Genomic DNA, 14,806 nt, shown 5'->3' with positions numbered 1-14,806 from the left:
GGTTTCTATGTGTTTTTGCAACATTGAGTAATGTATCACAGACATATCTCATGAATCCTTTCCTTAACAAAGTGTAGAAAGAGTGTAAATAAGATTCATTGTGCAGTGTAGAGAGCTTCATTGATTACAGTGGAACTTTGTGAGATCACGATAAACTGATGATGAAAGATGAGTGACAGCTTTTAATGATTTTTGAGGGAGTTTGCAAATGAGATATTGATTTAATACAACAGTTAAATAAACAAGAAGTTAATATTAAATGACTTGCATTGTCTGACTATAACACTATTGCCTGAGCCGCTGCGCATCTCTATTCAAACACAGTGGTATTTCCTTTATAAATGAACGTGTGTTAAAAACGAATCTAGTGAGTCGACGATTCAATTTCCCATTTATAAAGACAGTCACTTGCTTTATTCCTGAACGAATCAGCTATTTGAACGAATCAAATGAATGAATGAATACTGATTTCATTTGATTGGTAACTTATTCTTATTCTACTTGTTCTTATTCTGTTGTTTTAATTAGAAATTTTAAAAAGCTAATACATTTTAAAAACATAATAAAAAAAATTTACATAAAAGATGACATACTTTTAATAAAGTTGGAAAAATGCCATAAAAGTAAAAACCAAATTCCCCTGTAAATCACTTTAAGAAGTCAAATATCACTTCATAATTGGAAGGCAAATTTTTAATCAGATTTTTTATTATTGATTAGAAGGTGCTCCTAAAATTTTTGAAGTTAGGAGCACAAGTGCTTCTAAAAAGTAAGCGTACAGCCCTGACTGTCCAACAGCGACACCAGCAGGTAAAGTTAAAGCAGCATTCCGCATCTCTCCCGCCTCCCCTGAGCCCATTAAGTGTTAACAGACCCCCTAAAGCGTGTGGTGAGTTTTGTGGGGGGCAGCTGAGAATGTATGGGGGAAGTCATGTGAGAGGAGGCAGTGCCTCCATTGTGATATGATTGGATATGATTGGTTATGATCAGCTGTGATTGGTTCATGCAATAAATCCCGCCTCTGGTGTTCGTGCATGTTTCGCGCTCGCAAATCAGTCTGAATGAACAATATAATAGCATTAATAGGAAGACTAATTTAAAAAGTAAGTAAACACTTAGACATGACCACTTTGTTATGTCAAAATAAAATTTAAAATGGCATGAAAACATGGATAAAAAACATGAAAGTATAAATTTAATTTAAAGTAAATTTCTGTGTCTATGACCAGAATTTACTGAGCTTTGATGACTGATGATCTGAAAAATTCAAAAAATGTTAAAAGTTACTTAGCTGAACTTATGTTCACGAACACAATATATTGTTTAAATTGTTACTGCCTTGAGGTATTATTTTGGAATTAATGCTTAAAATGCTTAAAAACACTAACTTGATGAAATTCATGCTTTAAATAGAATATTGATCACACTGTTAAGGTAAAAATATAAAATAGATTTTTTTATTTTGTTTATATTAACAAAGAAAATGAGACTGGGACATAAATTTACACTTGATTAAAACTTTGATATAAATACTTAATTGATTGAAAGTTCTAATTATGTAATAAACATCCTTTGAGTGCATATATTTGCGTTTCATCTCTCAGGGGTATACTCTTTTTCATGCATCCTTGAAATGTGTTCTTGTTTTATTGGATCCATCCATCACAACACACATTCATGATGAAAATATCTAAGACTGACACTTTGCAATCGACTGAGAGCCCATAAACTTCATGCTTTATGAGACTGTGTACTGACACAAGTCAGAGAGACCTTAGCAAAGCCCTTTCTGAGTTCACACAACAAGCTTGCAGCATTATCTAAATATATTTACCACATGCAACTTTCTCGTTCACACCACCTGCTCACAAAAATACACATTAGGTAATGCAGTTCTTGAATTTTTGATGGATGAAATATGTCTTTGCCACAGACTCGCATACAATAATTTGCATCTGCATTACAAAAAAAAAAGTCATAGTCCTAGACTATGAAAATTTCTGTTTTAATTTCTGACCTCACGGCTGAAGAGAAAAATTCACAGTTAATTAAAAGAAAACAACAGCATTTTGAAGCAACGTATTTCACATGCATTTAACATCTATCAAGGTTAAATGCATGTTTTCTTGCATACAAATCTATTGTTTTCTTGCTTTAAATAATCACTGTTAATTAAAGAATACATCCATCCTAACCTAAACACCAAGATTGTTAATGAATACAAAGATTGTATCATTTATCTGCGACTACAGCGAGCCTGAGTCATACGTAAGGAGATCAGGTATCAGTTTCTTAAAGGAATCTCAAACAAAGCAGCTTACTTTTCTGCCGTTCTCATCTGAAACATCACTGATCCCTTAATGAAATGAAATAAGCTCTGAAAATCCTCCCCTGCTCACAAATTCTGTCTGTTTATCAAATGACCAGAGGGACTGACCGCAGACGTAATATCTGATAAGGAGCCTAATCAGGATCCCTGTTCGAAGTCAAAATTATAAGAACCCTTGACTAGACACTGATAAGAGGCTAAACTTTCTTGCTAAGGCTTTAGGTACTCCTCTTATTTCTTTCTTTCTTGGTTATAGATGAAAGGAATAATTCACCCCAAAAATGAAAATTTCCTCATGTTGTGTAAGGCACAAACGGTGACTTCTTAAAAGAATATTCTGGCTAGAACTTGGACTATGAAGGCTCCAGAATAACTGAAAAACAGCCATAAAGTATATACAAAGTAAAACAGGTGTACTATATTCCAAGGCTTTTCTTGTTACAGTGCATTCTTGAGAGAAGTAGCGATGTCATGAACGATTCATGAATCTTTTGAGTCAGATTAATTGGCTGATCTGGTTCACAAAATTGGTCTTGATTCAGTCACAGAAATTAACAGCTCACTGGAGGGGAAAATTATCAGTGAATATTTACTTGAATTTCAATCTGCCAATCACACAAATCTATCATATGACTTAGAATATAAATCATATGGATTTTACATCCTTTTTGAAGCTTAAAAGCCTTTATTGTACTGTGAAAGTGCAACAGTACAGTATTCAATATAGTGAGCAAACAAAACAAAAAGCTACACTGGGGAGAAAAATAAAAATAGTGCATGTTTACATAGAATAAAGAATTAAAAATCTGGACAGTGTAATACAAAAACGTGTTCATTGTGAGTTGCTTCCCTGAGTTATTATTAACAGGCATTAAATGTATGGTTAAATACAGTTTACAGCCGTGTAATACTAAACACAGCAATGTACAGATAAACAAGCTAATCCTTGCAAAACAAAGTCATTGGAAAGACATAAAAAAGCCTTCATCCTCTGGGGTTTCACTGTAAAGGCCTCTCCCCAAGGTTCCGTCCACCGGAGACACAATCATCAGTCAGCGTGGGAAACGTTGCCTCGTTGCTAATTAGAACCGCTGTATTTTTAGAAGAGTGGCAAATACGCGACAAAGGCACTCAATGCCATCTGCACTGTATGCATGGCAAAGCAAATTTCTACTTTCTACTTTCTTCACATGCTGTCATGGCATGTTATTATCCTCTCTATCTGACTAAGAGGGGACATTGTTTAAATGCTGATGGACTTGTGAGGATGATGCTACATGAGTACACTGTACAAAATAAAACACACAATTTGTTGAGTCAGCTTAAAATAATATGTTACCCTGCAGCCTTAAAATTTTAAGTTGATTCAACTCAAATATCTAAGTTGTTACTTTGTATAATTTAACATTTCAAGTTGAATACACTTTTTTTGAGTTGACTGAACTTAAAATTTTAAGGCAGACAGGTTACAAATTATTTTAAGTTGACTCAACAAATTGTTTTTTACAGTGTAGTTACTTGCATATTTTACTGAACCTCATTTTCTTTCTTCCGTACTGGGCTTAAAATATGAATTTTAAAACATAGGTTCGGGAGGAGCCTAATCATTCAGTCCTGTCAATCATAATTACGAGCCTATATAAGCAGCACTCACTGCACCGTCCCAGCATCAATACTTCCGGCATCCCTCCACTTCCCCATCTGCATTTACATCTGAAAAAGGAATTTTTAGAGTGTTTGCTCATCTGCAATAAGTCTGTTGGATGTTTCCTATCAGATGTCAAATAGACATCTATTAGACGTCTTTAAGATGTTTATGATTTAGAACGTATGTAAAGCTGACATCTTACAGACGTCTGTCAGATGTTTATACACTGCAGATGCCTTCCAGATCAAGTGATCTTTAACAGACATCTTGGAGACGTACGTCCGCTATTAGGGTAGGTAGTACCACATTGAGTGGTGGGGAGGGGCCGAAGTTTGAACTGTGCTCGGGTTCGAGCCTCCATTAAGGACAGCAAGCCAAGTTCGTTTACCATTAACGGTCAATACTGGATAGGCAGGTGAACTCATGAAATGTACTTAAATGCAGTAAAACGTCATTGTAAGTGTTAATGTGAGTTCAGTCATATTACATCGTCTTTCCTCACCTTTGACCTCCTTCTCATTCTTGAACCATCGGACATCAGCCGCAGGTTTGCTGCCGGAGGTCACACAGGTCAGAGTGATCTGATCTCCCTCCAACACAGGCTTGGTGAGTCCATTGATCTCTGGTTTCTTAGGCACACCTAAATATTGAAGAAAACAGTGAGATAAGGAGAAAGAGAAAGAGAAAAAGAAAGACAGAGAGAAAGATGGCTTAGCACTTTAGTAAGTTCAAAATATGAACAGCAGGTGAGTGTGAATTTAATGGAAAAAGATTAGAGATATTTTATTTATCATCTTCTTTGAACTACCCCAGTTCTTTTATTTTGCCTGGGGTTTTTTGTCATTCAATGAAGTTAATTTAAATTTAGACCCTTTATTCAGTGGTTATTTGATCATGGTATTATAGAGTTTAAAAACAGTAGAGTATCTTCAATAAAATAGAGCTAAAAACTAGGGCTGTCAATCAATTTTAGCTTTTAAATCATATTAATTACATATGCTCATCAAATTAAATCAAATTAAATGCAATTAATCACATATACACAACTAAAGTCTTTAGTGTCACTGTTTATTCAATTTAAAGGGATAGTTCACCCAAAAATGGAAATTCTGTCAATAATAACTCAACCTCATGTCTTTCCAAACCCGCAAGACCTTTGTTCATCTTCAGAACCCAAATTAAGACATTTTTGATGAAATTTGAGAGCTTTCTAACCCTGCATAGACAGCAACGAAACTACCACATTTGTGGTGCTCTCATGAACAGGAGTCGAAGATATGGAATAAAAGAAATTGTTGAATAAAGTCTTTATTTTTTTTTTCTTTGTGCGCAAAAAGTATTCTTGTAGCTTCATAAAATTATGGTTGAACCATTGTTTCCACATGGACTATTTTAGCAATGTCCTTACTACCTTTCTGGGCCTTGAATGTGTCAGTTGCTAAAACAGAATAATTAAATATTATATAATATAATAATTAAATATCAGTCTGTCACTGGCCTACAATCCACAGCAATCCATTTGCAATTGAGTTGTCAATCTGTTATAAGGCTCATACAATACTTGTTGCTACATTCCCTCTCCAGTCTATTTAATTAATGGTTTATGTACATATGAAAACCCAAATTATAACATACGATTCATTTGACTTGATTTAAAGTAGTGGTCATAACATATCCTACTAACATCAACAAGACAGTGAACCTCAAATGTTTCCAAAGCAATCAGCATTTCAATCTTATGAAATATTTTGAAGCACACAGGAAATTCTGTGGTCCACAAATACATTACTGTGTCAGGAGCTTCCTCTCTGAGGTTGCACGCTGAGACAAAGAAAAATCAATAGGGAACATTAGTCAGGAAAATTAGATATTGGGTTTGCTTTGATTGAAGATGAGATCAGACGTTTGGCATTCAGTTCACAGGCCTTATTGCTCCCCTGAGTAAGAGGCCTTAATCACATTCCTAAGAAATAAATCAGAGCAAAAACAACCACAATGTACTATGCATTAAAAAGCAACAAAGTAAATACATCAGTCATTCCACAGCAGCGTGGCCTGTAACCTCCATTGGACGATGTGCCGTTTCTCAATATTGTCTCAAGATGACGAAAAACCTGATGCCAGGCTTCTGATTGATTTATTTTGTAGTATTTAATATGCAAACGTTTTATACAAACCCACTCAGGGTCGAATTTTCTCGCACCATTTTGGTGTGTCATATTTCAATGTTTGTGCACATTTTCAATTGATCGTGGCAGCTGTAATTCTCCAAATGATGGAGAACAGTGTTGTAATTGATGTTTAGTCTAGTCCAGCACACTTTTGATGGTTAAAGAGTCGATTTGGGTGGAGCGGTGATGTCCAGTCACATGTAAAGTATGGCAGACTAGCACAGTCTAACAGTCTAAATCTGCAATTTAGAGCTTGATCGACATGTTACTGGATCAAGATTCAGCAAAGAATTTTGTTTCAGAAAAATGTTATACTTATCCATTATATACAGTTGAGTTCAAAAGTTTACACACACCTTGCAGAATCTTCAAAATTTTAATTATTTTACCAAAATAAGAGGGATCAACAATGACTGTTTGATTTTGAGATCCGTCTTTTCACACTGAGGACAACTGAGGGACTCATATGCAACTATTACAGAAGGTTCAAACGCTGCTTCAGAAGGAAATACAATGCATTAAGAGCCGGGGGTGAAAACTTTTTAAATTTGGTAAATGTAACTTCTTTTGTCTTCTGGTAAACATGTACGTATCTTTCGTAGCTTCTGAAGGGCAGCACTAAATGAAATATATATGCAAAATAAGAAAAATGTACACATCACAATCACTCTGTTCAAAAGTTTACATCCTCGCCTCTTAATGCATCGTTTTTCGTTCTGACGCATCTGTGAACATTTGAACCTTCTGTAATAGTTACATATGAGTCCCTTAGTTGTCCTCAGTGTGAAAAGAAGGATCTCAAAATCATACAGTCATTGTTGGAAATGGTTCAAATACACAAAACTGCTGAAAAACCAAAGAATTTGTGGGACCTGAAAGATTTTTCTGAAGAACAGCGGACAGTTTAACTGTTCAGGACAAACAAGGGACTCATGAGCAACTATCACTAAACAAAAACACAGCTGTGGATCATTCAGGTAACAACACAGTATTAAGAATCAAGCATATGTAAACTTTAGAACAGGGTCATTTTTATAAATTCAACTATTATTTTATCTTGTGGGCTGTATGTAAACATTTTTTATGTGAAATATCTTATTCAGGTTAGTACTAAATAAAAACTAACATGCATTTTGTATGATCCCTCTTATTTTGGTAAAATAATTGACATTTTGCAGATTCTACAAGGTGTATGTAAACATTTGACCTCAAATGTATGTGACAAACATATGCATAATATCCATAACAACATATGTAACAAAATGTTTAATTAGTAAATAAGCATTATGTACTGTATATTACTGCATATTATTTCAAGATAATAATTACAACCAGGAAATTAATTGTAACCATTCATGTATTCACAATGAGCAAAACATTATTGCAATGCAGGCTTGTTGACAGAATGTACAACTGTAATGATTTTAACGGTGCACGCCAACTAATTAAAATGAGACTAGCTAATTGGGCTCCTAATTAATGCAGAAATATGGCATTAAGCACTGTTTGTGGGCTGTCACAGCTGACATTAGCTCTGGTATGTTTGGGGCTTGATAGAAAGTCTGTTTGACTTTTGATTGACAAAAGTAGTAAAAGTTGATAGAGGAAACTAATTAAACTTCTTTCTGTGTCATTTCTCAACACTGTTCTGTGATCATCTGTGTCTTTGTTGAAGGCGACCGGGTGAATCCATTTAATTAAATCCTGATCCAGGCCAAAGTTAGATTTGCAACGCCCCCACTGAGGTAAAATTCTAATTATCTATCTACTTTCTGGAATCGACAAATTTTGCAATTTTCTTTAGACTTGTTAATGGTTCAGTGTAGCTGCCTTCAAAAGGTCTCATTGTAACCCAGTTTAGACTGGTTGTACACATTTAGTAACAATATAGCAATATTTTTCTCCTTCAATAAATGGATCCTTCCATCCACACAATACTGTTCAAAATGGGATTAAAAAATGGTTATGTTTTTGGAAAAAAAAAAAAGTTCTGAAATACAGTAAAAACAGTAATATGTGACCCTGGACCACAAAACCAGTCATAAGTAGCACGGGTATATTTATAGCAATAGGTAAAAATACATTGTATGGGGCTAAATGATCAAATTTTCTTTTATGACAAAACTCATTAGGATTTTAAGTAAAGATCATGTTCCATGGCAATATTTTGTCAATTTCCTACCGTAAATATATCAAAAGTTAATTTTTGATTAGTAATATGCATTGCTAAGTACTTCATTTGGCCAACTTTCTCAATATTTTGAATTTTTGCACCTTCGGATTCCTGATTTTCAAATAGTTGTATCTCGGCCAAATATTGTCCTATCCTAACAAACTGTACATCAGTGGAAAGCTTATTTATTCATTTTTCAAATTATGTATGAATCTCAATTAAAAAATTGACCCTTATGACTGGTTTTGTGGTCCAAGGTTACATATTATGAAATATTATCACAATTTAAGTTGAATTTTTAGCATCATTACTCCAGTCTTCAGTGTCACTAATCCTTCAGAAATGGTATAAACAAAAAGTGTTTCATAATATACATTGCCAACAAAAGTTTGGGCTCAGTAAGACTTGTAATGTTTTTTTAAAGAAGTCTTTTTTTGCTTATCAAGGCTACATTTATTTGATCAAAAATACAGAAAAAAACATTAATGTTATTACAACATAAAATAATGGTTTCTATTTTAATATACTTTAAAATATAATTTATTCCTGTGATGCAAAGCTGAATTTTCATCAGCCATTACTCCAGTCTTAAGCGATCCTTCAGAAATTGTTCTAATATGCTGATTTATTATTAGAGTTATCAATGTTGGCAACAGTGCTGCTAAATATATTTGGGAAATCTGGGATTGTTTTTTAAGGATTCTTTGATGATTAAATGTTAAAAAGAACAGCATTCTTTTCTAACACAATAAGTCTTTCCTATCGCTTTAACACACCTTTGGTGAATAATAGATTTAATTTCTTTCAAAAAAAGAAACAAAAAAAAATGTACTGACCCCAAACTTTTGAATCGTAGTGTATATTGTTAGAGAAAAAATATTTATTTTTTAAATAAATGCTCTGGTTTTCAACATTTTATTCATCAAAGAATCCCGAAGTAAATATATCAGGTTTCAAAAAAAAAATTTAAAAGAACAATTGTTTCCAAAATTGATAATAAATGAGCATATTAGAATGATTTCTGAAGGATCACGTGACACTGAAGACTGGAGTAATGATGCTGAAAATTCAGCGTTGCATCACAGGAATAAATTACATTTTAAAGTATGCTAATATATAAAACCACTGTTTTAAATTGCAATAATATTTCACAACATTACTGTTTTTTCTGTATTTTTAACCAAACTTTGAAACTTCAAACTTTTGGAAAAAAAATTTACTTTTTTGGCTCTAAATAAATATCGTTCTTTAAATTCTGAAGATAACAAATTTAGGATTATTGTGAACAAAACTGTCTTTTTGGACAGTGACAAGTCGAGGCTAAACAACTAAACGCTTCAGCTGGCTGATGTAGGATGTACACACATCATGTGTTAAACGACGTCTTACCCAGGACGGTGAGGAAAGCCTTGGCTGTTTTGACAGGCATGGTAAAGAGGGAGCAGGTGTACATCCCCTCGTCTGCCAGCGTGACCTCACTGATGCTGATCGTCAACTCCTGCGACGTGGCTCGGACCAGCTCAATCCGGTTATCTCTCAGCGCTGCCGGAAAACAAACAATCAAAAGAGGACCATTAATTATGACACCTTCATTAGCATGTGCCACACTCAAGAGCGGCGGTCCTAAAAAGTTTTAACGCACGAATGCTGACTAACAAACGAGACATGGCATTAAAATTTCAAGCAATTGTAACCTAAAAATTAATTTTAAAAAGAGAACATTTTTAGTGCATGATTATTGTGCTGAGCATGAAGATCAATTCTTTGCTACAGGGAAAAATTATTTTATGATAGCTTTCAGTCAGAGGGCAAATGGAATATGGATCAGTCAAGATTCAAATCTAACATCATTTCAGTCAATAGTGTACAGAATGAGCATTCATCGATTTGAAACATACATGCTCTAGCTCATTTACAAACTCGGTATTTATGACATTTGCAGGTTCTTTACCCAGTCGAGTATGAATAAAAGTAAAGTTCAAACTTATTATGATTGTGACCTCTGTGCAAAACAGGCCTAAGGATACGGTTTTAGTTATTACACCTTTTAGTGGCCATCATCACACCGGGCTAATGGAAAGGTCGAAGTGCTAATGCAAAGCTCAAAGGCTAACGTCAAAGACGGGCCGCATCTTTAACACGCTTTGTTTAATGATAATGACTATAACTAGGAAAAAGTCTGGCAGATCATAAGATATCCGCCATGTGGCGGCACAGTTTAATCAACGGAGACAAGGTCACTAGTTCTAACCTTCTGCTTTCCATAAAACTCACACAGACATTTTGAGCCTCATTGACGCTCTGTAACAACCGCGGATGAGCTTTATGGATCTTTGTTTCTCAGGAGAATAGAAAGAACACATCCTCATGGTCAGTCATCAGTGTGACCTTTCAAAGCTCTCTTAATAAAAAGTTGGTCAATGCCTTAGCCGTTAGCCTTGTCATACCACCTAAAAACTTTAAATTGAATACAGTAGTGTAGGTTGTAAAACTGTTGCTTTTTTAAAGTTCTTTATATATAGTCAAGGTTCTCTTTTAAAGTAAAACTCGCTTTACGGAGATGATTTTCATTATGTTTTCACAGCAGGTTAAAGCTCTCAGCCACATCGAGCTTTATACACCAATTACTATGTTAAAGTTACTCTAAAGGAAGTGTAAAGTGGAACCACGCAGGCACACACTGGGTTTCCAAACAAACATCCCACAAACCCACCTACACACCTCAGCGAGGCCTTTCGTAGCTGTAATAAAACAGCCTAACTGATGTTGTGTGTCGACCGTGTGTTTTCAGACGCGTCTCCCCAGAGGTCTGAGTGCAGCTCCCTCTGGACAGTAGCATCTCTGAGGTAATTGAACATAATGAGGTTCATTACAGGAAGAGAGGCAGGCCAACGCTGGAATGAAAAAAAGAACTTACGGTACAGGCTGTTTTTAATGCCTTCCGGTCTTCTTTTACAAATGAAGTGCATTTCAAATAATGTGACCTCCATGGTAGTGGTGTGTGGCAGATTATGCAAAAAAGTTCATTATAAATGAATTTTGATTCAGATGGGACTAATTCTGGGTTAAATAAATAAAATGCATCACAATCTTTATTTCTACCCAAAAATGGGTATTAAACGCCAAACTTTCATAGCTGTGCAGTTATTTTTAGTGTCGTCTAATTCTTGAACAAATGACTATAACGAACCATTATTTTTAAGTGTCTCAAACATACAACATTACCAGCAGAATCTGTTTTACAAACACTTGACTCTTATGAACTCTTTTCTTTTTACTACAGCATGTATTAAAAAAACAACAAAAACACCAGTTTAGTTCAATCCTATGTATTTTATTTCCATATTCCAGTTTTTTAAAAGAAGTCTCCGATGCTCAACAGTACTGAATTTATTAAATCAAAACTACAGTAAAAACACAGTAATATTTTGAAATATTATTTAAACTATTAAACTACTATAAAAATTTGTAGAAAACAGAAAAAAGTGTCTATTTTAATATATTTTGAAATGTAATTTATTTCTATGCCTTTATTCCATTTTATGAACAAATGAATATTATATACTGGTTCGTTTTAGTGAATCAAAAAGATACAACATGACCAGTAAAATCTGTTTAAAAAACAAATGACTCTTATGAACTGATTCTTTTTAGTGAATCAGAAACAGACAATGTGAACAGTGTATTCTGTTTCGCAAACACATGACTCTTATGAACCGGTTCTTTTTAGTGAATCAGAAATGTACAACATGACCAGTGTAGTCTGATTCACAAACACATGACTCTCATAAATGACTGTTTTTGGTGAATCAAAAACATACCACATGACCAGTGTAATCCGATTCACAAACACATGATTCTTATTAACCAGTTCTTTTTAGTGAATCCAAAACAAACAACATGACCACCGTTGTCCGATTTACAAACACATGACTCTTATGAACCGGTTCTTTTTAGTGAATCATAAATGTACAACATGACCAGTGTAGTCCGATTCACAAATACATGACTCTCATAAATGACTGTTTTTGGTGAATCAAAAACATACCACATGACCAGTGTAATCCGATTCTCAAACACATGATTCTTATTAACCAGTTCTTTTTAGTGAATCGAAAACAAACAACATGACCACCGTTGTCCGATTCACAAACACATGACTCTTATAAACGGGATCTTTAGTGAATCAAAAACATACAACATGACCATTGTAGTCCAATTCACAAACACATGACTCTTAGAAATGAGTTCTTTTTAAAATCAAAAACATACAACATGACCAATGTTGTCCGATTCATAAACAGTGAATCAAAAGCATACAATGACCGCTGTAGTCCGATTTACAAACCCAATGGGAAAAATGTCTCTGATGATTACCAATGCTACATTTATTTTAACAAAATGACAGTAAAACTGTGAAACATTATTTAAAATATTACTGTAAAAAAAGGAAAAAAGTCTGATGAAAAAAAATGGAAAAGGCTTTTATGAATTGGTTCTTTTATTAATCAGTAGTTTAAAAAGATCCGTTACTGGTTTCAGTCAGTCTAAATCACTGTCTTGAATCATTTACAGCATTAAACAAATCAAATTAGACTTGTATTCACTGATGTCAGTGTTGAACATTGTTACTTGTGAAAAAACTAGTTGTTTACATGCTATTAAATCTCATACTTCGGTACAGTTGTTTATTTTTTTATTATTGTACAGCCAAATGATTTTCTCATTCACTGTTATTTATGAGGAAGCACTGCTTGGAAATCGCCCCGGGAACAAGCCCACATGCACACAAACTCAAAGACACCCAAGCCGCACACACTCGTGCAGACAAACTCTCTTCAGAATTCAAACCGAAGTGTCTGTGATATTTGGCTCTACATGAGTTGAGGCGTAGATGCTCTCTCTACTGAATCTAATGCATCACAAGTATTCAGTGGAACGAAGGCTTTGCTGGGCATACACATACATATTGAACAGACTCTGAATTGTACACATGGTCAGATGACCATTGTTCACTCCACAAATATCTGGAAGCTTATGCTGCTTATTCTTGGGCCCTAAGCCCGATCCCACAGCCTGAATCCGACTGCTGAACAGAACTAAGACGCTTCAGGGAAATGCCAGTAACTTCTGTCAGTTCTAAAAATGCCAAATAAACATTCTGTCCACATTCTGTAGAGCGGAAACGGACTAAAGCTGCGATGAAGGATGTACTTTGAGACACAGTTTTTCTGACTTTTAGATGCCATGGACCCTGAAATATACATATATAATATAATATAATATAATATAATATATATTTTGATATATAAAGACTAAATTTAAACACTGTAAAAACAACAACAACAGAAAAAAAACGTACAACAAAATATTATTTCAATCTTTCCACTTAAAAATGTAATGTTTAATTCAATTTGTTAGAAATTTAACAAGTAAAAATTGCTTTAAATCCCACACTATAATTTTGTGATATAAAAATATAATATAATTTAATATAAGTTTTTTATATTGTCATGTTTAATTCAATTTGTTATGTAAGTATTTTTAATAATTGTTTTAAAAGTAAATTTTAAAGTAATTTTTCAGTGTATTGAGAATAATTAAAATTCTAAAAAGGTTAAATATTATTTGACAAATATTTTGTTTCTACATTACATTATTCCATTTCCCCCTACTCACTATCGTACTCTACTGTTACATGTATTGTTTATTTATTTTGATATTTTTGTTTTACGTATTTTATTCATTATTTGTAATATTTTATTTAAAATGTATTAAATTACTTATTTAGTTAGTTACATTTTTTTGTTATTTATTAATTGTTACAATTTTTTTTTTTATAAAATAAATATATATTTATAATATAATATCACACTTATTTTTATATTTTGGTTTTATTTATTTCCTTTAATCAAATATTTTTATTTATTTAAAATGTATTTAATTACTTTTTTATTTATTATTTTTTGCATTTTTTTCATACCTTTTTTAAGATTCCAAAATGGTTTTATTAAAAAATAGAGTTCTTATCATTTTTATCTTAAATAATATTGTACAGTATGTTTACATACTGTAGTATACTATACTATAATATATTGTTAGATGTATTGTTTATTTTAATATTTTTTTGCTTTATTTATTTATATCAAATATTTCATTTTTTTTACATTTTTGTTTTCTTTCTTTATTTAAATGAAATATTTCACATTTATTTAATATTTTTTTATTTAGTTAGTTTTTTAATGTTTTTACATTTTTTGTTATTAATTGTTACATTTTTCACACTTTTCGTTTTTAGAAAACGATCTTATATAATATTTTAAAATATATTAACATAATATATTATAGTTTTTGTTTTCTTTATTTATTTAAATGAAATATTTCACATTTATTTAATATTTTTTATTTAGTTTTTTTAATGTTTTTACGTTTTTTGTTATTTATTAATTGTTACTTTTTTCACATATTCTTACACTTTCTTTTCA

At 33.0% G+C, this 14,806-nt stretch overlaps 1 protein-coding gene across 6 annotated transcripts in view; it reads right to left on the bottom strand.

The window, feature by feature from the left end:
- cadm2a (cell adhesion molecule 2a) overlaps window positions 1-14,806 on the bottom strand; it is a 572,131-nt gene that overhangs the window by 40,423 nt on the left and 516,902 nt on the right. For all 6 annotated transcript variants that reach the window (XM_051121608.1, XM_051121609.1, XM_051121604.1 and 3 more), the window contains 2 exons: window positions 9,711-9,863; window positions 4,480-4,617 (listed from right to left, as the gene is read on the bottom strand). In XM_051121608.1, the coding sequence (XP_050977565.1) occupies window positions 4,480-4,617; window positions 9,711-9,863 (291 nt within the window). The remainder of the gene's footprint in view (window positions 1-4,479; window positions 4,618-9,710; window positions 9,864-14,806) is intronic.

The sequence above is a fragment of the Labeo rohita genome, chromosome 10 (assembly GCF_022985175.1).
Source record: "Labeo rohita strain BAU-BD-2019 chromosome 10, IGBB_LRoh.1.0, whole genome shotgun sequence".
Taxonomy (NCBI): Eukaryota; Metazoa; Chordata; class Actinopteri; order Cypriniformes; family Cyprinidae; genus Labeo; species Labeo rohita.
Note: the sequence above shows the minus strand (reverse complement) of the source record. Positions and strands in the feature narration are given on the sequence as shown.